Below are 24,438 nucleotides of genomic sequence, written 5' to 3' on the forward strand. Positions count from 1 at the left end.
GAAGGTGGAAACAGCAGAAATGTCAATCATTTTGATGCTGAAAGATGAATCTTCTCCATAATATGCTGGAATAAAGAAGTTTAATGTACCCAGAACACTGAACCACTCCCATATCACTTTTATCTCCCCCCACTTCTAACCAACCAGGATAGCTTTCCAGGTGATCAGCCCAGGAGACTTACCTGGAGTCCCAGGCTTTGGGAAAGGGCAGAAGTGTGCTGGTGGTGGCACCAGTAAAGGCTCCCCAGGAGGAAAGTCAATGGAAGGAGCCATTGCCCTTCTTCTCCTCACAGTGGTACCACCCAGTTATAAACTAGAAGAAAATGCCTGGTCCTGAACATCTCTTGAAGGGAGGAAATGAAGTTTCAGTTCCATCTTATTTGTTGTGGCTTTGGCTTTGTTGCAGTGCACTTGGAGAAGTGCCAGCATTTTTCCTACTCCCTTGCTCCAAGTCTGAGCAAGTTCAGAGAGACAGATATACAAAGCTTGCATTCTGTGTATCAGACACAAGATAAATTACCTTCTCCTTCTGAATGAAGGGGCTAAACAGTGTTTGACTTTTTATTTAGAGCTAAGAAGGAGATAATGGTCTAGCAATCTCCCTTGGCAGGGGAGGGAGAAACCCGACTGCTTCTTGCAGGTGGGCAAGACCCAAGCTGTGCAGTGCCCGGCTGCACAGCTCCATCCTGATCCAGCCTCTGATCCTTCCAGAGGAAGAAGCACTGTGACAAGCTTAACATGTGCTGTACATACAACAATTGTGCTTTGGTCAGCTGGCATTACTTTAAACAAGCTCTTAGAACAAGATAGGGAGATTGGATAGAGTGTCTGATAGTGACTGCAAGAGGACAGTTTAGAAAGGCAGTAGTACAATGGCTGCTACTGACTGGAGTCTTGCTCACAGTGAATTAATTCCAATGTATTTTCCTCTTTATTTGATTCCACGGTGTTTCCTCTAATTGCATCATTGCCTTGGAGGGACAGTAGTTCTTCATCAGCTCATTCAAATTGGGTCTGGAGACAATGTGAAAAATGTTGTCTCCTTTACAATGAAAGAAGCCAACTAGAAAAAAACACCAGCTCCTTAATGCCATTGCTCATTAGCCATGAAGAGTGTGATTGTAGCCGTATTGCTACAATGGCTGACTCCTCCATGCCCTTGCCTCTCCAGTCACACTAAATGGGCTTCAAGGCAAGGGAGTGAGTGATGAATATTTATTCTGCTTATTACTTTGAAGCAGCACTAACCATAAGCAGATCAGCAAGAGACAGACTGACAGTGTGTGTATGTCTAACTGCTGTGAAAAATGAGGAACATGCACCATGGCTAAATAAGTTTGTTCTTGTTTGTTGCTGTAGACACGGATGTCTGGTTTTGAGGGAAGGCACATGGGAAAAGAGAGGGGTTGAATTGGATTTAATTAATTTTGTTTTTTAAGCCGACATCACAATGTACTGTACAAGTGTAAGAGGGTTTGCAGGGTATGTAAGCCTTCTTCAGTGCCATGTGGTTGGCAGCTGTCTTCCCACAACTGCAGAGGGGAACGTGAGGTTATATTTAATTTTTGTGTCATATGAGGTTACATTTTTATGAGATGTCCATGTGCTTGAAGAGCCTGTGCGGCTGATGACAACATGGTAATCACAGTGTTGGCAGCAGTCCAGAAGCAAGAAACAGTGTACACATACACACATTCCCCCTCACACACTTCCCCCCTCACTCCCACACACCCCTCCCTGGTTTTAACCTCCTGAAAATCTGCAGCTATATCATCTCTTTGATGAGATGGTGATTTTTGAAGATGCTCTCAAGTATCTTGTCTGATAGATGCTTCATGGTTACAGCACATGCTCCTTTAGCAATTTCCAGCTCACGATTTATTCGTAGATCACACAGCACTTTAGCCTCTAACAGGCAAGGTAATGCTGGTGGCATACAGTCTTGAAGAGAAAAGAAAGTGCTTAGAATACTATAGCTCATTTTTTGTTTTTAGATCTATAGCACCCCTTGTGCTTCAGGTGAGTTGGTTTTGGACAGGGGACTTCTGAGAGTGGTAATTGGTTTTCCATAAAGGATGTAACAACAGCTGATGGGTTTTGATAAACCTCTGCCTGCACTGGAATTAAAGCAGAAACACTGCTATGGTTTTCTTTATGGCTTTGCTGGTTATTTGCATCACTTATTTCCTTAGGATACAGGAACTTAATGCATGAAATTCCCTGAGTGCCCAAGCTGTCCTAATTGCAACTGGCATATATCCAGAATTTAAAGTCTTTGAGACTGGGGTCTGTGAAAGATGTGATTAATCTTGGATCTATTCCGGTGGGTATATTCTAGTATACTATTTACTGGACTATGATTTCCATATAAAACCAATGAAAAATACAAGGAAATCTCAGTATAGAAAAGTTGTACATTTTCTTAGAAGTCTTAAGTCACTAAAGATACCAGGATGTCGACCCAGGAACTTCGATTCACATTATTTAGAAGCCCTGTTCTCCCTCATTTACCAGGGAAGAACCTTGCTGAGTAGCCTGATTGGGATTTATGTGCCTTTTTTAGGCAGGGTAGACATTGTAAATATCAACTGCAAACTTAGTAAACAAAATAAATGAGGAGATGTGTTCAAACTTCCTAATTTTAGTGTTTAGATATCTAAAATTTCAGTCCAGCAGAAAGAATTCCCTCAGTGGCTGCTGTTTGAATAAATACTTTCATAAGGTTTTCTCTGCTGTCACTCAAAGTTGCTTCTGCCCTTACCTCCTGTTCCCTCACCTGGCTGCCTTTGCAGCGTCCCTTGCCTCTTTATTTAATCTCAGTTGTTGGGCAAGGACGTGTCATATAAAACATGGGTCACATACACAAATCTTTGTGAGAAGTGTTGCCTTTTGGCAGTTTTTTCTACTACCAAGGAAGGATGTGCATTAATCCTTAAAAGAAATATTAAAAAAAGTAAAAGTAGTTACAAAGCACTGGTAATTCTTAGACCCTTCATGTTCTTGTCAGCTGCACTAGGGAGAGTCGAGACCCCAAGCAGAATGGAATAATTTCTGTCACAGGACACTCTTTCTTTATTATTGCTGTCGCTGTTCAGGGCCAATCTATGTGCAGCTGCACCAGAGCTACTCAGGCATGTCTGAGAAAATCTGTCTTTGGTAGATCTGTACATAATTCTTTGATATGTTATCTTGGAAACCCCAAAAGAGTCTTGCTTTTTGCTTCTTTGATGGAAATAAGCAGACAGGGAACCGAAGGCAGAAGTTTCAAAGGACAAACAAATAAAATAGAATGGTGCTGTTATTGCATTGGGTAACTTAATTTCCTGTCTTTATGGGTTTGCCCTAGGTATGCTTTTTGTAGTAAGCCCAAATGATGGTATTTGGTTACTAATAGAAAAACAGATGAGTTAATATTCCTAAAACATATTAAAGGCAAGTACTTAATAAATACGATGATTTGTTACTATTTTGTATGAAAAACTTGGCAGTTGTTACCAAAATTAGTCTGCAAGTTTAAGACTTTCAGTTCTGGCTATACGTTTATTTTACACATATCAGCAAAAAATGTTTTACTGTCTTACTAGTTTTGGTAAGACTTTTTTTCTTCATGACAGCTAGATACACAAAGTTTGAATTTTAGCTCAGAATGAACTTGGAGGTTTAACTTCCCTCGCATCATAGCTTGAATGTGTAATCATGGCAGTAACTTCTAGTGAGAATGCTCAGTGTAGCAGTGCTGCCCTGCAGTAATAATTCTCCATATCAGATCAGCCATTGGTATGTGAGGTATACTACCTTCCATTCACTTATTATTCCCAATACACATGAAGCTTTAAATATTTTTAACCCAACACAGATTTTCTTAAGCTGATGTAACGTACTAGATGCTGGCTTCCACTGTGTTCACTACTATTACGTTTAAGTTGTGAAGCCACTGAATAAATTTATGGTAGTGAAATACTGAAGGTAGGCTCTGGTGTGGTCTTCAATCCCATTTGGGTGGATCCTGGCTTGGGCGCCCTTCATAAAAAGGCTGAAAACCCTCTTGCCTGATGCCAGTGTGTTAATTTTTAAATGGGTGCTTTGCAATTACAAATCAATGTCCTTTTCTATGCACCGAGGCAGAGGCACATCAGTCTGACTCAACTGTATTTGCACTGCTGTATGAAACATGTGTGACACAATAGTTTTACGACCTTTTCTGCAAGTGGATCCCATGTGCTAGGTGGTCTTTGCAATTTTTGGCCTAGCTAATGTATGCATCAACAGAGATATTCAAATGTATCTTTCTCCACTGGTTCCTTTTCATTACACTGGAAAATGAGCTTTAGTTGCTTTGGTTGCAGTATTTGATAAAGCTATGTGTGGAGGCTGGTGGGCCACCTGGACAAGGAACGAAAGGAGTCCTATGGTGGGGTAAGTCCTAGGTTCCTTTCCAGCTTATGGTGCCTGAAAGGCTTCCCCCAGAATGCTTTGTTCTGCTCTGTTAATGTAGCCCAGTTCTGCTCCCCGGTTGGCTCCGTTGGCCACCCCACCCCTTGTTACCTGATACGCCCTCAGAGTTTCTCGATTAGTTCCCTTACCCTGGACCCCCCATAGCTCTGCTCCGGGATTTCTCTGGAACCTTGCACGAGTGTGGATGCATTAAATCTCTCCTGGAGAACCCTTCCTGCTTGTTCATCGTCGGACAGTTTTAGCTGGCTACCCGGTGTGTGTGTGCCAGTGTCCAGGCTGCACCGAGAGGCTTTCCTGGAGGCGCTTTTGGGAAGGTCGCGGCATGTCACCATCTAATAGAACAGTGACAGCTATGAATGCCTCTTGCCCTTCCGTTTAGAGGGGAAAGACCATTAGAGCCCTCAGACTGGCTAATGAAATAGAAGGAGAAGCATGGTCATTAGCTGGAGTGGTGGTTGGCTCCTGAGCCAACTCTTCCACTGTAAGGAAGCATTTGATGCTCTTAGGAGACTTGCTTATTCCAGTGGATAATGGTTCTGTTTATTGAGTTTGCGCAAATGCATTTGATTTAGTCAATTTAGGCTCTGCATTTAAGCAAATTACAACTTAGGACTCGATCAGCAAGAGGTAAATTAGTTTGAATGCATATAAAAGGATCTTGCTGAGGGTAAATTTACAGTCAAACCATTACATGGAAATCATAATGTGCAGTACACGTCAGGTTTGATAAATGAAGCAGGACTGTAAAATTGCCCTTATCTTGAAGTGTGCTTGCATTTAGCCAGCTACAGAGCTCAAGTGCTTGTTATGTCTGCTGTCTTGAACTGGATCAGGAGAGAGAAACCTCTCCAAAGTTGGAATTACTAAATTTAAAAAAGATGAGAAAAATCCTTGCAAGTATATAAGCTACCCAGCTCTTCTTCCTCTGCTCCTTGGTCTCCTGCTCACTGGAACACTTGCCAAGTACAGGCATGGGGTGCTGATGCCTATTAGGGAAAGACATTATCACAGGAGAAGCCTTGTACACAAATAAAAATGGGGAATAACTGCCTAGGCCATTGCTCTGCAAAAATGAGAGAGTGAGCTAGGCACCCTCTTCAAGCCCTCTCTACTGAGAGGTGGAGGCTTTTGATGGTTTGGGGTTTTCTTAGCTATGAGATTGTTTATCCTAGAGCTAGGGCGATCCACACCTCTTTCAAGAGTATCCCCTACGGTACAGGAAAAGAAATATTTTGCTTCCTTAATTGCCTGAAATCAGCCACATAAGAAATGGTAGCAAAAGCAGGTAGACAAACCGGTTTTGATTTGTAATTAAGATTCTTTTTTTTTTTTTTTATTTTGAAAATATACTTTATCTGCAAAGAAAGAAACCTATTGAAATTCTTAAGGTGACTATTATCTGATTAGCAGTGCAAAATACTACCAGACAAAACTGTCAGTTTTTATATACCAAAAAGCAGAATATTACAAAGATAAATGGTTTATTAAAAACACCATGGAAAAGAGAACGGCCAGCTAAACAATAAAAATTTTAATTTCAAGAACAGGGAACAGAAGACCATCCATGAACTAGGCAGCTAAATGGTAAACTTAATTCTCCATCTGTTCTAGTACTTGTAACAGTTTCTGAGCAGCAGCGACATCCAATGTCTTTTATGGAATCACATTTTAGAGACTTCACAACCCAACATACCACTGCCAGCTGGTGTTTGAAAGCACACTCCTGCTGCAGTTCAGTTTATAAGACTGCTTGGAGGCTTAAAATAGCAGATACCTTATGCACAATGTATACAACGGTGTGCTTGTGCACTGTGGCCAAGCTTGCCTCAGTCTTGCACTGAATGTATTAGCACCTCAGAAACGTGGTCTTAGAGCTACGGTATGGAAGAACATCAAGGTTATTGTATCTCTTTAAACCTTACCTGTCAGGTTTAAAGTGGGTATGGTGGATTTTGATCAGTGATGACTGCTTAATCCTTCTTGAATGTAACTAGAAAGCAATGCTGCCATCTTTACTTTGTATTTTCAAGTGTAATGTCTGGATATAAGAGGTTTTTCCCTTTTTTCCGTTAGTAGGATGGCTAATAAGCAACTCAATAGCGTAAGAAGTAGCCTTGAATTTTCTGGCCCACAGCAATTTAGAAACACTGTTGAAAAACCTTCTTAGACCCATAACCATTAACAGCTTGTTGAATAGTTGCAATCTTCAGGAGAGTAAACAGTCAAAAGTATACAGACACAAGGAGTAGAATTTTTTGTATTTTTTTTTTACATTCTTTCATTTACATGAGAAAAGCCAGAAGCAAACCACAGTGAGCTGTTTTGTATCTGGCCCTGCTGCAGATTTGCAGATGAATTACTCCTATCTGTAGCAACCTTTTTCTCTGCCCTGCTGTAATGACATTCCTGACCTGCTTATTTCACTGGTGTCCCTTTGGCTGCATGAATGCTACTCTCATTTGGAGATGTGATTTCAGTGTTTTGCATGTTGTAACCTTTTCCTTCAGTGTGCACCAGCTGTATGCAGCATCGGCTGAAAGCTGGGTTTTATAATTTAGGGCAACCCGCTGCTGCAAGTAGATTCTGTCTGGGGAGTTCACTCCTCTGCCCAGCTGTCCATGGCTTGAAGGAGATGCAGTAGAGTATTAACTATACCCTGGCCCTTTGACCTTGAGACTTTGCATAAGGCAGTGGTTTTTTAACAACAGTCAAGAAGTTACTTAGATTTTCCTACTTACCTTAGTATCAGTGAATTCTCAACAAATCTAATCAGCTATTCAAGCCAAATTCACCCACTTTGTTAAACCTTCTATTACTTCATGGGGAGATTTGTTCAGATTGTCAAAATGGACTGAATAGCAGAAATAATGCAGCCATTAACAGAAAGAAATGGGCTTGAGGGAATACACGTGCAAGGTTTATTTTTCACTTTCTTAAGGCTGCAGCTTTGTGAGAAAGATGTAAGAGGTTGTGCTTGCAGCTCAGGTTTACTGTCTTCAGGTGTTGGAGGTTTGTTTTTTTTTTTTTTGTGGAAAAGGAAAGTAGCTAGTAATGTTTGATATTACCTGAGTCTGGGAGCTTTTCCCTAAGCTGGGGTTCTGCTGTGTTCCATCACGAGTAACACTAATGCTGGGTGCTGTAGTGGATTGCAGCAGAGCTACCAAGTCTAATTGGGAAGAAAGGTTTCAGCAGTGACAGTAGGTGAAACAAAACACCCAGGGTGGCAGTAGGCCTGTCTGCAGCTTCTGCAGTGAACAAAGTTTGCTGCTTATTGGTCACTGGCAGAGTCAGCCCATGCAGCCCCACTGTTCCAGCTGATGGATCAGGCTCATAATTTAGATTCTGAGGCAGTAGGGGCCAGAAGAGCTCTGGAGGTGGCATTTGCTACAGTGAAGACACAGTGAAGGACAGCCTGTAGTTTCCTCTGGTCGTTTGAAGTAGAAACTCTAGTCTGATGGGTCTATCAGTAACAGTTTGGCATGACATCATTTGTTTCTAAGCAGCAATATTTTTTTCCAGCTGAAGGTGTACTCCCCTCTCAACATAATTGTCCACAAGGCAGACAAAGAATAAGCCAAGAAAAAAATAAGAGGTGCAATGACTTTCCCTTAAGCAAATATAACATAAACCCAGAATCTTTAAATAAGGAATGAAATAGAGCTGTTGGTTGAACAGGTGCTAAATAAGAAATACTAGAATAACCTGCAATATTTGCATCTTTCCTGGATCTTCAAGTGGTGTAAACTGACGCAAACTGCAGAGATATTATTCTCTGCTGTCTTAGGCCAGGCACCTCAGTGCATAAGATGACTCTAACTTCATATAATTCAAAGTTGTGGAGAAAAGGGCCCTGCTATACTCCATGTAGCCCTCTGCCCCTGGGGTCATAAGAGTCCACGTCACTCTATGTGCTTCGTTCCCTCAATTCAGAGAGATGGGCAGTTTTTCATCTCCCAGAGAGCCATTCTGTTGACATGAAACTTAGTGAAAGAGTGAGGCCTTTGGCTGTTTAAATCAAATTCATGTTGTATTGCAGTACAGAATCATAATGAAGAAAACCACAGGGAATGTAGCTACTCTAGGGCCTCAACTGCCAGTCATCCTTCCTTGCTCATGCCAAGTAGAAGAACCAAAATTGTCAAAATAAATTATATTAAAAAGGGAAGATGTCACAGCAGATTATTCAGCCTTGCAGAGTTTTTTGTAATACTGTATATCATAAAAAATAGTCTTTGAAATTCTAGACACCTACTTTCATTATTATCTTCATTACAGAGTGATAGATAAATGCTGGGCAGGCAGGAAGCATCAGTTTAATTTTGTACTCAAACATTTTAAAAAGATGGGTAAAAGGAGGGGACTTTAGCACTAGGAGAGTTTTGTGCAGTTCTCTTCAAAATAAGTGAAGAGTCAAGTCCATAGTCAAGTGAAAACTGTGAGATGGGTGTTAGATTTGAGGTAAAGAATGATGTTGGTCCTGTGGGAGCATTAAAAATGTATGAGAGCACTGACTGCTGGAGATTTTTCCATAGGGTTTTCTTTCTTTGCTTAAATTAGATATTTCAATTTCTGAACTGCTGTCATTTTATTCTATGTTGCCCACTAAATTTGAACAGGAAAGGGGGTTTTTTTGGAATTGAAATATATGGATCATATTGGGAATTATCTGACTTCAAGTACCCGAAGAAATTATTTGTACTCTTGAGTATGAAAAGTAACACCATAGAAATATATAACCTGAATAATCTGGGGTCTTGTTTCAATTTCATGACATGACACATTAGTAGTGTATTCAAGAAATTCTTTTGAAGAAAGGTCTGTATGGTTTTGTGTCTATGTATGAAGGATGAAATGGTGAAAGTGATAATCCTTTCTATATATCTACAGCAGAAGTTCAGCCTATGTATAAGCTCTAAGACTTGATGGATGACTGAAAAACTGGTAGACTTCCATCATTAGGAAATGCAGATGATAAAAAGAAAAAAAAAGGTTAAAAATCCATTGAGGACATTTTCAGAAGAGTTTTATTTGCTTTCATAATATCTTAGCTGAAAATTGCAAGGCCTTCTTAAAAGTTTAAAAACTGGTGTGTATGTGGGGATTGGGAACTTTAGGTGGTCATTCAGTAGATGTGTTCCTATGAAAGGTATGGAGTACCCTTTTCTTGCTGGTCAGAAACAAGTCAGTGAAAAATTTAACTTGCATGTACTGAGAAACTGTTCAGCGGACATCTGAGATTGCCCAGAAGCTGAACAAGGGAAGGCCTAGAACTGACATTCCTGGTGGTTTCTATGATAAAAGAGAGATGGGATAAATGGTTTTGGTTTTTCAGAATTTTAAGTTTTTCTTGTGCATTCTAAAGAAAAATACTAAGCCAGAAAAATGTTCTCTTTATAAGCTTCTATAAAGAGTTGAAAGTATGATTTAATAGAATGAAAAAGGAAATTATTCTTTGCAAAGAGTTTGAGAACTGCTTGTATTTAAAATTGAAAACACGACCTTTTTCAACATAGCAGTTGGCCTAAATGAAGATGGATTTGTCTCAGTCAGAGTGACTCTTCATCATAAATGCCTAAAAAAGTGACATCACTCAACAAGATCAATTTTAAAACAATTTTAAAAACACTTGGATATGAGGGGGTTTTTTTGAAGTTTAGCAGCAGAGTATTTAAAGTGTGAGGGGAAAAAAAATAAAGTAACTAAAAACTTCTGTATGCAAAATGCCCACCAAAATAAGGTTTTAAATACTTGTGCTTTGTAGATGTGTATTAGTATGCAGTCTTGAACTAGAACGGTATTGCATTGTTCCTGGCACAGTCAGCAGTGGCATAATCTCCAGCAGTCGCATATGGCTCTGAAGCTCACAACCTACTGCTTTCAGGCAATTTTAGTTTTTGTCTGGAATCTGACAATCTTTTAATCTCTTGTATGGCAAAAGGGAGTAACAGGGAGCTGGGATCATTCCCAGATGCTCTGCTGAATCTTCAAAGGCAGAAAGCTTTACTAACAGTACTTGGTGCATCCACTCACTGATCTATGAAAACAAATTAGTCAGGTTTTTCTGTTTCCTTTTAGCTTGTCTGTTTGCTGAAGTAGCTGTTGTTTCAGCCTACTGACTGTATTTCCTTTAGCAGAGGACAGCAGATGGTTGATTTTTTTCTACTTGAAAGATCAAGAAATGCAATAATGTGCATTGTTTCATTGTTATTGCTGTGTCCCATGCATTCCTGGAAGGTCATGCAAGACAGAAATAATTCAACAGAGCTAAGAATATAAAGGCCTCTCTTTTTCTTTTTTCCCATTCCACTTCTTTTATTCAGAAACACCAGTAATTGTTTCGAAGTCAAGGACATATTTATGTGCAAGACCATTGCTGATGCAGCACTGAGCAGAGCAGTGGCAATTTCCTGCCTCTGAAGCTGGGCATGGTTTAACTCATGGAGCTCTAGGTTCAGTTGTTCAAATCTCTCCTGTGTCTTCAAGTCCGCCCCACAAAAAACCCCAAAACCTTTGCAAGCAAGTTTGGGTTAAAAAAGAGTCCAACATGTTGAACAGAATCTAGAGGCTAGGAAATATGCCTAGGTAGTGTAGTGGGCCAAAAACTGGCTGTTGGGTGTTGTGAGAAGTTCATAACAATAACATTGTCTTGGGGCTTCATTTGTTTATATTTTTTAAGACTTTTGGAAATGCTCAACTGTATTTGAAGTGTTATGGTCTGCTTTTCTTGAGCTGCTCACACTATCCTGAAATTTTATAGGCATGAGAATAGGTAAATACATGAGGCATAAAGAATAACACAGAAACACATGAATATTTTACAGTGTGCTTGTTAGAAGCGCAACCATGTCGAAGTTAAAAACAGTACATGTCCAATAATTAGGCTTTTTCAGAGACAAATGCATGCTTTACTAATTCTTAGCACATTGAACATGGGTAACACTGCACAGCCATTAACTGTTTCTTAACATTAAGGGCCAGTTGCAACTAAAACTAGAATACTTGCTGAAGGCAATTACTTCAAGACTTCACAGGAGTTAGATGTTTTTCTTCAGGTGTATCTGATTGATGTAGACTCCCCAAACCGTTAGAGTGCCAGCATACATATTTATTACCATCTCTTTAATGCACTTTCCCAGTGTAAAAGTTTTTTTTTTCTCTCCCATGGCAGTTTAAAGAAACATTGTATGCCAAAAAGGCCTTTTGTAAAATACAAAGCACTCCTGCAGGAGTGCTGGCTGGCAAGCACAAATTTTGCAGCTAGCCTATGCACAAATTTTGCAGCTGCCTTTCTTTTAGTAATGGTAGAAATTCTGAAAATGTGTATTCAAGGCTCCTTGTGGGCAGAACAAAATAATTTAAGAAACCTTTTTCATTTAATTGCACGGTTGTGCTACCTTACTGCCAGGGGTTTTTCTGTTGTATTTTTTCTTTTGCGTAGGTAGGTTTTTTTATGTTCATATAGCAGATGTTCTGCATGTCTGATCACAACCTTTGCAAAACCACAGTTTAACAACTTGAAACAATCCACAGAAAACATAATCCACACTTCAGTGATGATTTCATAGTCCTCTAAAACATAAAAAGCCCAAGGAAAACCACTAGGATTTGACATTTAATGAAAATCTAGGAAGCAACTTTCCTCTCTCCATCTATATTTAAACTGCTATCCACATAGCACTTTAAATTTTATTTAAGGAAGATTTGGGGTGGCGTCTGCATTCAGTATTCCTCACAAACTGACAACATCAAGCAGAAGCAGTAGAGCTGAACTTTGGAAGATCCTCTTATGGTAAGAATTTCATTAACAACAGCAGAGATCAGTAGTAGGTGTTGCACTAATAATCTCTGGGATGCTCCTGCTTCACCTCTATTCTGCTCCAAGTGTCAAGTTTTCATCTTCCTTTGGAAACATGGTTTGTGATTTTTGCTATGTGTAACTTCAATATCATGTGGGAGAGAGCAGCAATGTCAAACCTTATTTATTAAGGATCATTTTAAACTGTATTTCAAGGTAAGTAATAGAACCAGTTCTACTCCCTCCATTAGAGACTCGATGTCCCAATGCCAAACAATATAATCTGTTAAAATTCAGTGCTGTTCAAATGATATAGTAGGGATTTTAGGTGCAACGTATTTTCATCAATAATCCCAAAAAAATAAACTAAGTACCAACATTTTCCTTTCTGCACTTGGTTCCCCAGCAGCCATACAGACCACATAAAATGTTTAATTTCTCAGTGAAACTTCATGGGAAAGACCATGATCAGAATAGTTTTCTAAAAGCTCTTGGGTGTGACCAAAGCATAATTTTTGAAGCAAGTTAATATGCTAATGAAGGATAAAGTTGTGCATGCACACAAGTGCATTGTATTCAGAATTGTGAAGGAATACAAGTTTAGAGATCTACCTCACCAAAAGCATTTAGGGATCACTTCAAAGAGTTGGACTTAATGATCCTTATGGTTCCCTTCCAACTTGAGGTATTTTGTGATTTTGTGTTCCATAGAAAAGGAACAACCTGCATAATATGTGGTCTCACTCATCACAAGAATGATGAAACGTTTCCATATCAAGCCATAAAGAAAGAGATAGATAAAAATTACTGTTCTACTCCCTTAGGGGAGGAGGAAGGGAATGGGGGGGAAGGGATTAGTGCATGCATTCCTGGGAGGTACATTGAAATAGCCATTGGAATATACCACAAACACTACTCAAATACTTGCACAAAAACCATTTTATTATGAATGCAATGTAGATATAGATTTTTTTTTTCTTTTTAATCTGAGGTGCTTACATAAACAGACCCATACTGGCTGAATGACAGTCAGTCTTCAGGGCATGACAGTGGCTGGACACCCTTCAGCTCCAAAGCTTTGCTAAAGTTAATCTCTTGAGGTTTTGCAGTACCCTTGGTGAGCTTCAGAAATCGAATACATCCTTTAAAACGGATATTAGTTGTCAGCCCAAACTGGATCACACCATCTGAAGGAGGGAAAAAAATTAAAAAGTAATTAGTTTGAGTTGATACTTAATTTTGTTCTTTGACAGTCCTGCATAAGGACAGATGTCCCCAGCAACATATGAATGTTTTATTTGCTGTATATATTTATTATTAAAAAATTACAAACACTCTGAGTAAATGTCAAGAATGCTTATGTCAGATAACAATCCAGACTTCTTTTCTTCTTTTCTTTTTCCACCCTACTATGATAGTGGCAGAATCTGAACACATATAAACTGCCATTGTAACCCACATATGCAGCTTGCTACCTACAAATGGTATACAATACACACACATGCTGCTCTGCAGATATTTAACTTCTCGAGCTATTTATTCACAGAATAACAGAGGGGAAAAAAGGCCAAAATTGACTCAATTCTCAGTCCTAACATCACAAGAAAGCAAGTTCCTCAGGATGGATTTCAGATGTTATTTACAGACTGGTTTTGACAGTTTTCAAGTATTCTTTTTTTTTCCTTGCTGATAGTAAAGCCAGGGGTTGGAGTACATCTCTTTCACTAATGAAGGAGGGGATGGAAGTGAGGGTGGTTTGAGTTGGAAGCTGGAAATATTTCTCTCAACTGCTTGAAATTCATGGATTGTTTCACAGTGTTCTTCCAAGTGAAAAAGTGGCTACAGGCGTGCACTTTGATACAAATCTATGTGATTAATAAGGTAGGAGTTGCAGAAGTAACTTTACACTTGTAGAGACTGTCCAGCCATAGCATTATTGTGTTTCACAGAGGATAAGATGGTGGAATCCATCTGTCTCTTCTTGCACAGGGAAGAGTGATACCAGGAGATGAATGCTAGCTTTTATGGGTACCCAGGAATCTACATTCTCATCCACACTATGGTGGTGAAAATTTTATCTACGCAGAAAATTCTCCATCAGCTAACTCTAACTGGTTTACAACTGTTTTGCACTATTTATGCAGCCAGGAGAAGCTTCAAGAGGACTGGAAAATACTAATACATACTAATTTTTAAAAATCCCTGATACTGTGGTTAAAATTTGTGATGCAGCTGTCTAGGTATTGGGAATATTAGAACAAATCCTGGATGAGCTAGAGTAGACAGCAAAAGAAGACTGAAGTGTTTACACGTGCAGTAGGTTTATTAAATAGTTTCTTAACTTGCCATGTGGCTGAACTCATGAATGTCCCTTCAACATGATGTAAGTGTAGGCTTGTTTTGTACAGATCGCAGTGTTACTGCAATTTGTGTCTCTCCTCTTGACACCCAGTCCAGAACGAGATAATAACTCCATCTGCAGTGTTTCTTCAGTGTTGGCTCCCATGCTAGAATCTTGTTTTGTTATAAAAAGGCTGCCACAAAGCTGTTTTCCTTCTGGCATAAAGTTGTTGGTCCTTATTGGTAGTCATTGTGACTAATGTACAACTCTCATATCTCAGTACCAAATACAATTTTTTAAATGTTCCAAAGCTTGAGAGAGAAGGCTTTTTAGATGCACTGTATCACACATTAGAATGGGGGAAAAAGCAACTTCCAGAAAATAATTTCGGAATTAACTAACTCAGAGGTGTCTTGCCATTGACCTCAGTATGCACTAGAGCGGACACATACTGCAAACATACTTCCCTTTTTGGTTTGAAAGCTAGAGGGAAAATTTATTATAAATGCAACAAAATTGGTACTTTGCAAACATATTAACTGTATTTTCAGAAAGTAAACTGTTGTTAGAAAATTTATTGACTGTCTAAGAAGAGATGAAAACTAGCATTCATTATCAGCTTAGTGGAAGATGAAGCTTGCTACAGAGCTCAGCCCAATTCTTGATATTGTTCAATTACCTCTGCATAAAGCAAGCTCTCTTGAGGGCTTCCAGAATATTGATTATCAAATGGAGATTATGGGCTTTTTTCCTTTAAAACCCAGCAGACCACAAGCAAAGGCATTAATTAGAAAGAGATGGTGTCTTCTCACCTCTCTGTGCAAGCTGTTGTTCTTATTCCTCAGTTCCTCAGGTTTTACAGGCTGATTTACACACAGTGTCCTGCCTCCTCAAGGGCATATATACATTCTTTGGTTAAAATTTGCTGTTCTTAAGTTAAATTTAAATATGCCAAATGCTGTTACTACTGCAACATGACTATTATGCTGTTACTAAACAGAAAGTTTTAAGAGGGAGGCTCTGTGTGTGTGAGCAGCAGAAGGCAGAAAGTCTGTCTGATCCCCTGTGACAGTGACTACATTTGAAATGGGGCAGGGGTATCTGTAAGAGTCTCTTGTTGCAGAACTTCTTGTTCTGAAATGCAGCTGAATGCAGAAATGAGCATCCACACAAAATACAAAATTGGCCTGTCTTATCCATCATCTTTAGCATGCTAGTCCTAATTACATTTATGCCATTACCAAGGCAGCGTTATTGGAGCACAAGTAAAGCATAATTTATGTGTTGCCCACTCACCAGGATAACCTCCGACAAAGAGAGGGTCGTTTGTGTCTGCCGAGGTCGAGGCCCTGTTTGGGCTGTCAGACTCCACCTGTCTGCCATCCACAGTCAGCTCCAACCGGTGTTTGATCTTGTTTGCATGAACCTTGTGCCACTGTCCATCACACAGGCTGCCTGGTGCGTCAGGCTCGTAGACAGCAGAGAATCGGCCTGCACCATTGTCAACGTGAAACATCACCTGAAAAGCACGGCATAGACATCAGCCAGCTTTCAAAACAGTCCAGTTCTTTTTGTTTGTTTGTTTCTTTTGTTTGAAGTCAACATGGTTTGACTCTACACACCAAACCTTTAAGTTAGTACCAGACCCCATGTGGATTGCTGTCCCTCTGGGATCTGGGTTGTATTGCTGAGCTAAACACAAGTGGAAATATGCAAAATTGCTCTCTAAGTTGTCATTTTCCCTTTTTTTTTGGTCTTAGTTTTAGGGTGTTTTACACCCCTCCAAAATCTTTATAGTGACAGAATAATTACTGGTTTTCCAGACTGTGATGTAAAAGATATCCACAGGAGAAATTAGTATTATTAATGACAAAGCCTTTCCTCAAACTTCTTATATGGTCACTCATTTAAGACCTGATGTTGCACTTTCAGGAGACTCAGGTGTCACAGAATCTTTTAAAGTATCTTTTAAAAGTGTAAGAGCCTCTAGATGTATGGGAAGTTGGAAGTGTTGCTCTCCTTCGAGAGCCTTGGTATTGTTTGAGACACCTTGAGATTGGGTAGTAACCTTGCATTTAAACTACCTGTGCTGTCTAAAACAGTCGTTATGAAGAGACAAAACTGCTTTGCTACTCACTTTTCCACCTACTAATTCGATGCCAAGCCCATCCATTTTCTGGCTGCTGACTCCTAGGAGAACACCGTTCATTCGCGTTGTACGGAATTCAAATTCCACGAGCAGGTCTGTTCCCACTCTGTATGCACCAACTGGGAGAGAAAACGGGAAGCACAATAAAATGAAGATAAGCATCTAAGACATTATTCCTAATAATCATCACATAAATTGTGCTGAGAGTATGGCAAAGTAACTAAGCATTGTTAATGCACTCCATTTCATATGAAACCATGTAAATAACCTTTACGGCAATTGTGCTTAGTGCAAGACCTTGCTAAGATGTCCTATAGCATCTCCTTAGGTGAGATAACAGCAAGAGTTTCACGTATTGGTCTCACCTTGCCTCCAGCCAACAGGAGTTAGGTAACACTGGGAGTTTTTGAAAGCAGAATCTCCTCTTTCTCTCTCTTTTGACTATCACCAGAATTGTTGTTCGTTACCTGTTTTGGCAAAGCCTGTTCCATCAAAATAAGTTCCCTTCTGTGCAGTGACAAAACATTTTCCAACGTTGAAGCTGGTAGTTGGATTATCCAGGTCAACAGGTGATTCTGTCATTTTAAAATTCCTGATGCAGCCATCAATGCTATGGAGGATCTGCAGTCAATATTTCAAACAAAGTGTAAAACTATGAGAAGCAAGCCTAAAGTATGCAATCAACGAGTGCATTTTCTCTGCTTCTCTGCTGGACTTATGGAGCTGAATAAAACTTAAATTTTACATAGCTAATCCTTAATATCTGATTGTAATTGGAATCTACTCTTGGTCATACTGAGGATGAATTACATTACTTTTCAGGGATGTGATCTGAGTCACATCTATTTGGCTTAATGGAGGGGACATAAAATAATACACCGCATAATGAAACATAGCAAATTACATCAGCAATGCAGGAATTTAATGGCCTATACTTTGCCTTTTTAATTGACTAGGTTATGGGGTTTGCAAGTAGATGAAGATAGCAGCTATAGTTGTCTGGGCTGCTGGTAATTTTACTAGGTGGATGATTTTTTTTTCCTTCCTTTAATCACTTTACTGTGGGCCTAATGTTGCATGGTAAGACAGAGGTAATGCAGGTAACATCCCTACCCTGAACAAAGCTCCTGTTGTGAAGGTTGTTGACTGCACATATCTGATGACTGTGGCAGTGATCAGGGCCTCTCAGCAGGCCAGAGAGGCAGGTGGAGGCAGGGAATGTGCCCATGTCTATGGAGGCTCCTGTGCAGGGTAGCAGCTCTGGTTTGGCTTCTGCAGTGGGCACACACAACTGTAACCCCCAGTGGCTGGTCTGGGCACACTTAGAACAGTGGTTTGAGTACCCATGATCCTGCCTGGGGCAGGGGTTCCTCTGGGTGTGGCCAGGGCATCCCAGTGGGACTTCTGAAAGCCACTGGCTTCTCCTCCAGAGCTCTCCCTTCCTTTCTCCCTCCAAGGTCTGCAGAAGCTGCATTTTGGTTCTCAGATTCAGACAGAGGCTTTGATCTTTGACTTAAAGAGTTAGGAAAACCTATCCCTGATACCAGTGGGAGCGAAGAAAATGATAGAACATGTACTTTGAGGAAGAAAAAGAAGATATATTCATAAGCAGTGCAGTAGAAAGGAGGAAAATAAATATCAGTGTAAAAAATTCAGCCTAGAAATATGTACAAATACAAAAAGGATAAAGGCACACCTGCAGAGAGAACTCTTGACTCTTCACACTACCTCGTCTAGCAATATTCTGACTTATAATTAGAAAGAATTTCTAAGAAGTTATTTTCTTGTAAATCAAAGCTGTATGTACTGTGAAATTATATAGCTTATTACAGCTAATATACCTTACAATATTTTCACGAAAACTTGAGCAATATCAGTGAATAAATTCAGTTCTGAGCTGAACAATGCTTTCTCTGATTCTTCAAAAATAGACCTTTTTGTAATTTCTAAGTAAAAGTCATCTCCAGATCAACAAGTTTTGTTATCAGAAAAGAGAAATGCCAGAAAACAAAACAAATCTTCACTGCAAGAATAAATCACAGAAATGCAAGATTTGTAGACAATTCAATAACATTCTCTAACTTGACAATTTTCTGTTCCCTATGGAAAAGCAGATCTGGTTATACTCTAGCATGGTAACAGGTAATATGACCTCTATTGCTGAGAGCAGAGCTTTGAGTGCTTAAAATGTGACATTTGCTTAAGCTAAACAAGTGGGTATCAGTCTTCTACACTGAAAAGGAAGCCAACTCACCTACGGTTACATAATGGATTACTGTCTAAAAAGGCTAATGTGTGTTTAGAAGAAAGCCCTAACACATCCTTTCAACTTGGTTTGCTTCAGAGCCTCTACATGAAGCTACAACACAGCACTATCTCATACATCGTGGTGTATTTTACTGAGCATGACTGGAAGGCAAGCACTGGCTTTTACATGACACTTGAAGCCACAGCTTCATTTAAATCCCAAAGCACGTGAGACTGTCAGGACCTGACACGACTCTTATTGCCAGACTGAGCCATTTATCTGCACGGGTTCCCTCCATTACCTCTGACAAATAGCAGTAGGTAAAGAGTGTTATCTTTCTCCTTAGATTAATATTGTAAATTGCAGATATATTTCGAAGAGCATGATTTGATACTACTAGGAATTATATGCTGTGGGTAGTTAAGTATTGCTTTTGGTTTTCAGTGCTTCAGATTTGGTTTGGTGAATCCAAACGATCAGTAGATTTGCCTCAGTTTGGGCTTTCTGCACGATCTATTATTTACTAAGAAACATGATGTTACAGGTCTGTTTTCTTTATGGAATACAACTCTCAGATGTAGAGTGGTTACTCATCCCCTTCATTCCCTATCCATCAGTCAATACAGGGACTTCAGCAGGGTCTAGGAATTCCTTTTCTGTATTTATTTCCTCCACCCAAAGAAGGCACTCTTGCTTGTCTACAGACTGGTATTTTCCATTCCATAAACATCTTGGTACAATGGTATTTACTCATGTGCAGCTTCTTTGGGAGTCTGTTTTGTTTCTTTACCAGATTTGTGCTTTGCCTCCTCTTTATGGATTCTCTGTATCTACCCAGGATGAACCCAGACATAGCTCCTACTGACATTCCATTTTTTGTGTGTTTGAACTGTGCTGTGCTAGATGCCAAATTCGTTGTTTGCTGTAATTAAATTCACTCATGTTCTGGGTTCTGCTTTGAAAGAACCCTTTGCACAGAGAGCAAAAGAAAGCATGGAAGATGTTTGTCTCCCATTCTGATACTGGTGTTATCTTGGAGGTTGGAAGTGAATTGGTGAGATGACTAGCATGAAGTTGTGCAGACGGATGCAGTAAATGGTCTGGGTGAGAGAATACAGTGTTCTTAGTTAACTCTACAAAATTTAGGCCAAAATGATATTTATTTCCCTGGGCTCTCTGTCATCTTCAATGTCAGCATGGAAGCCATGCATTTGAACCAAAACAGTGATAAATTGATATACACACATTTAATTTGGAAACAGAAGGAGGACTTTCATGGTCTTCCTTCAAAACACCCTCTCTTCTCTTTTAGAAACAGCAACACAAACCTGATTATTACAGTAAGCAGCAGTACTACTGGGTACTTTGTCCAGGGTAATTTTGGCTTCTGCTGCTCCTTCTAGGAGATCCTTTCACTGTTTATTAGCATTTGCTGCTAGATTAATTACAGCCAAAAGACAGGGCAAGTGGTATGCAGGAACCTATGCTCTAGCTGTGCAGTGATCCAAGTGGATGCAAGTGTATGGAACTTTCTGCTTTTCCAAGAAAGTAAATAACTGCTATTTCAAAAAACCCCTTTTTTTTTGCATTAACTGGATTCTGAGTCAGATCCTTCCACTGAAAGAATGTTGTGTACCTCCACTAGAGTCCATTTTATCCATATTCTTGAGCAGTCTGAGGGAAAAGCAAGACAAAATAAAACTGGAAGACATTGGTACCAATCAAGACATAAGGCATGTAAGGTAACTTAAACAAACTTGCTTACCGGACCAATTCTCCTGGTTGTGTAGTTAATGGGCAACCCTCCCACATACAGCATTCCTACAACATCCAGTATATCAGCCTTCTTGGGGCTCACAGTCCTGTTAGAAACACCATCTACTATGAGGTTTCCTTCTTGCTTGATTCGACTTACTTTTATCTAGAAAGACACAAAAATGCAACACAATTACAAGTAGCTTTCTGACAACCAAGCATTTCCAGATCGTAACTACTCTTACAGTCCAAAAGATATAGCAATACATGAGAAAGTAGCAGGGGTGGTTACAGAAGTACCATGGCACCAACTGTGGATAATATTTATGGACAAAGCCCCTGAGCGAGGTTTTGCGCCAGCATCTGACTGTGTATTAATTGCATCTGGGTCAGTAGGCATCATGACAATTGTTTATTAGAATTACTGAAAAGACTTGAGATTCCTTTAAAATGCTTCATTGTTATGTTATAACAGGCATGGCACAGTATTTTTTTTTTCCTGGAATCAGACAGCAATTTTAAGTAGTGAGAATAGATAAGTACTTCAGAATAAATGCTGAATGCTATGGCACCGGTCGCAAATCTTTATAGCAGCACATGTTTGCAGACAATATTGGGTTTATGATTCCACTAACTTGGACATGCCTCAGATCATAGTTCATGTTAGAGTAAATATAATACCAACTACGTTCTGTTGGTATTATGGCTTCTGTTCAGACAAATGGACTGTGAATAGCATGGAAGGAGTGCAGTTGCTGAAGAGCTGAGGAAATTCTAGGCCAATGTCTTTCCAAAAGTTTATATTTAAATCTGTACAAATCAGTATAATAATGGTTCTGCATAAAAAGGGGGATAAATGCAAAATGCATCATGCATGCTAGCAGATTTCTAAACAGCACAGTAGTTGGCTCACCAGAATAGCAAAGAGAGACAAATAGCATTTTTTGGCTTTTCTTTAACATGGCTGCTCCTGCTCCAGTGTGGCAGTGTACCTGTCATGCAGTGGGAATTACTGAACACTGACAAGGGCGGCGTGAAGGTGAGGGCCTGAACCTGGTGTTTACAGGCAACTGCAAATTTGAGACAGATAACTACACCTTGGGCAGAAGGAAGATTAGATGAGTGAGACAGGAGCTGGGAATAGACATTCTTACAGAGGACCTAAACAGACAGCAGGATAGCAGCAGCACCAAGTGGCTTCTGTAGGCCTGATGGAAATGTTTTAAATCATTCCAAATGGAGAAAAGGTTGTCACTAAAAGGATTATTTTAAGGAGAAGCCCCTGCTTTCTCAGAAACAAAGACTATGGCCTTTTCCTAAAACCCCTGCCTTTCCTCCTCCCGTTCTGAAAAATTTTTTGTGCTTTTTGGGAACTGTGACTTTGTCTCTATTCTCCGCTATAGAAACAGGATCTACAAAAAGGGTCCCCCCTCTTGTGGAGTGTCAAGCTGTATGCCCAACGAGCACAATCTTCCATTAAGAAATATATGCTCCATTTAGTTCCCTTAGAATAAAAAGAAAATGGCTAAAAAAGCAAAAGTATCTTCTGCGTGTACAGAGGGAGTAGCAGAATGGGGCCTTGGTCTACTGCCAGTGCTCCCAGGCATTATATGAAAGAGATAAATGATTACTACAACCTCATTTTTTCCCTTTATGAAATACCTTGGTGTAGAGCAGTTGCTATCATCAAAAAGTTCATGACTAAAAATCTTGTGAGAATAAAAATCCTGGAGAACAGAGTGGGAATGAGGCAATTAAAGTGTAAGAGAAAGTGCAATTAGATTTTTTTTCTCATTTGGGGATGAGATTTGGATGCTGAATTTCTAAATATCTGTACAAAATTCAATGTAACTTACAGTATATAAATTCAACACATAGTTACATGTGTACTTTTCCTCTCTAACAGTGCCTTCCAGCATGTCACCTAATGAATATACTGTGTGTCTGTTGTCCTGGGCCCAGTAAATAATGAATTTCATGGTTGTGATATTATTCCTTCTCTTAGCATCCAAATGCCACAGGTATTGCATATAAGGCTCCCTCTCATAAAGTCATAGAAGGTGCTGCCAAATACATCCATGAATATAATATTTATTCCCTACTGAATTAATAAACCAGGGACGGTTTACTTACATGTTACTTTTTTTTTTCCTTTTGTTCTTAGCACTCTGATTTAACAATGACATTATTAATGTAGAAACAACTGGTTTTAATGATGTATTCCATCATTGTGAGCTGATACTCACATGAGCCCTATTAAGCAGGAAGGAACATTTTCTGCAGTTCTTTACTATATATGGGTCATATTTTAAATACGTTCAGAAATATGTGTTTCCTGAAGGATAAATTTCTGTGTACCAGTGCATCTGACACAAATTTTGCTAGATGTTTTTTTTTCCCCAGAAAATCCTAGTTGTAAAGTTTGGCTTGTGTGGACTACATTTTGCAAATATCTTAAGGCAAAACAAAGCTCACTCTTACCATTACAAAGAATAATTTAGAATTAGAGACTATTATACCTGGTGCCACTGGCCATCATTTATTTTGTTGAAAATCACTGTGCTGGTGTTTCCACTCCCCAGATCATAACTGAAGTAAGGCAGACCATTCTTTATCTGAACTGTAGCAAAATCAGCATGGTTGATGCGGGCCATATAAAACAGCAAGCCAGAATCAGCTGTTGTTCGGACTTCAAATTCAATTGTAAGCCTAGAAATCAAACAAACAGGAAATAGTAAAAAAAGAAAATATATTTGGAGTCAGGTACTAGACAAATTCACCTGCTTTACCTTTTTGTGGTTTTTTCTAAAACAATTTTATACAGCTAGTGGCCAATTTTACTTGTCCGTTAGAGCTCAAGAAAAATAATCCGGTTGCATGCAAATTGCATTTCACACGTATCTGATCCCTGACATGTAAGCATTCATCAGTTCCTTTGCTGTGCAGACACAAAACTACAATATTGGCATAGAATTTCAAGATATAATTCTCAGCTGCAGCTGTAGCAGCTAGAAAATCCCAGCGCTTGTAAAATTCCAGCAGCATTACCCATCATCCACACACATAATGCTCACAAAGAGGAGAGAGCTGTAGTGACAGCTGGCAAATGTTGAGTTTCTAATGAGTTGTACTGCCTGAAGACAGGTTGCAAAACTTTTAAAGATGCAGAGAGAAGAGTTTACAATGAGGATATAAAACACCTATTCTGATCTCTCCTAAGAGAAAATGAGGCTGTGTCTGAGCAAACCTGCTGACCCTTTGGGCAGAATGGTAATGTTGAGAACCTCCTCTACAGCAAAGAACCTGTGAAGAAATTACTTAGATTCTCTAATGCTAAGACAACACATCTCTAACCTTGCTCAAGCTGAGCTGCAAATTCAGTACCTGAAAGCAGCTGATAATACAAATGTGAAAAATCATTGCATAAAACTGATCAGACCAGGATCATTCCTAGTTTTCTAGGATTAGCCTATGTGGTACAACATCTTTATAGGGATAAATAAGTATGAGGCTAACGGATTTGGAAACTATAAGCAGCGAAATTGCTTAGTGGTGTGACATGGCACATTTGTTAATGACCACGTGTCTTCAGAGCAAAAATGAATAACTAACAAGGTCTAGCTTCACAAATCCATTGAAAAAAGCTGCACTTCTACAAACAGTTCATGGAATTCCTTTGCATGTCAACATCTATA

The 24,438-nt window shown here is 39.5% G+C and overlaps 1 protein-coding gene across 8 annotated transcripts in view; it reads right to left on the reverse strand.

Annotated features, from left to right (window-relative positions):
* Window positions 1-13,195: 13,195 nt before the first annotated feature.
* Window positions 13,196-24,438, reverse strand: part of LAMA2 (laminin subunit alpha 2) — a 344,213-nt gene continuing 332,970 nt past the window's right edge. For all 8 annotated transcript variants that reach the window (XM_082302950.1, XM_082302949.1, XM_082302947.1 and 5 more), the window contains 6 exons: window positions 23,263-23,452; window positions 20,754-20,909; window positions 17,208-17,361; window positions 16,729-16,859; window positions 15,888-16,110; window positions 13,196-13,437 (listed from right to left, as the gene is read on the reverse strand). In XM_082302950.1, the coding sequence (XP_082159076.1) occupies window positions 13,280-13,437; window positions 15,888-16,110; window positions 16,729-16,859; window positions 17,208-17,361; window positions 20,754-20,909; window positions 23,263-23,452 (1,012 nt within the window). In that variant the 3' untranslated portion in view covers window positions 13,196-13,279. The remainder of the gene's footprint in view (window positions 13,438-15,887; window positions 16,111-16,728; window positions 16,860-17,207; window positions 17,362-20,753; window positions 20,910-23,262; window positions 23,453-24,438) is intronic.

The sequence above is a fragment of the Coloeus monedula genome (assembly GCF_965178545.1).
Source record: "Coloeus monedula genome assembly, chromosome: 2".
Lineage (NCBI taxonomy): Eukaryota > Metazoa > Chordata > Aves > Passeriformes > Corvidae > Coloeus > Coloeus monedula.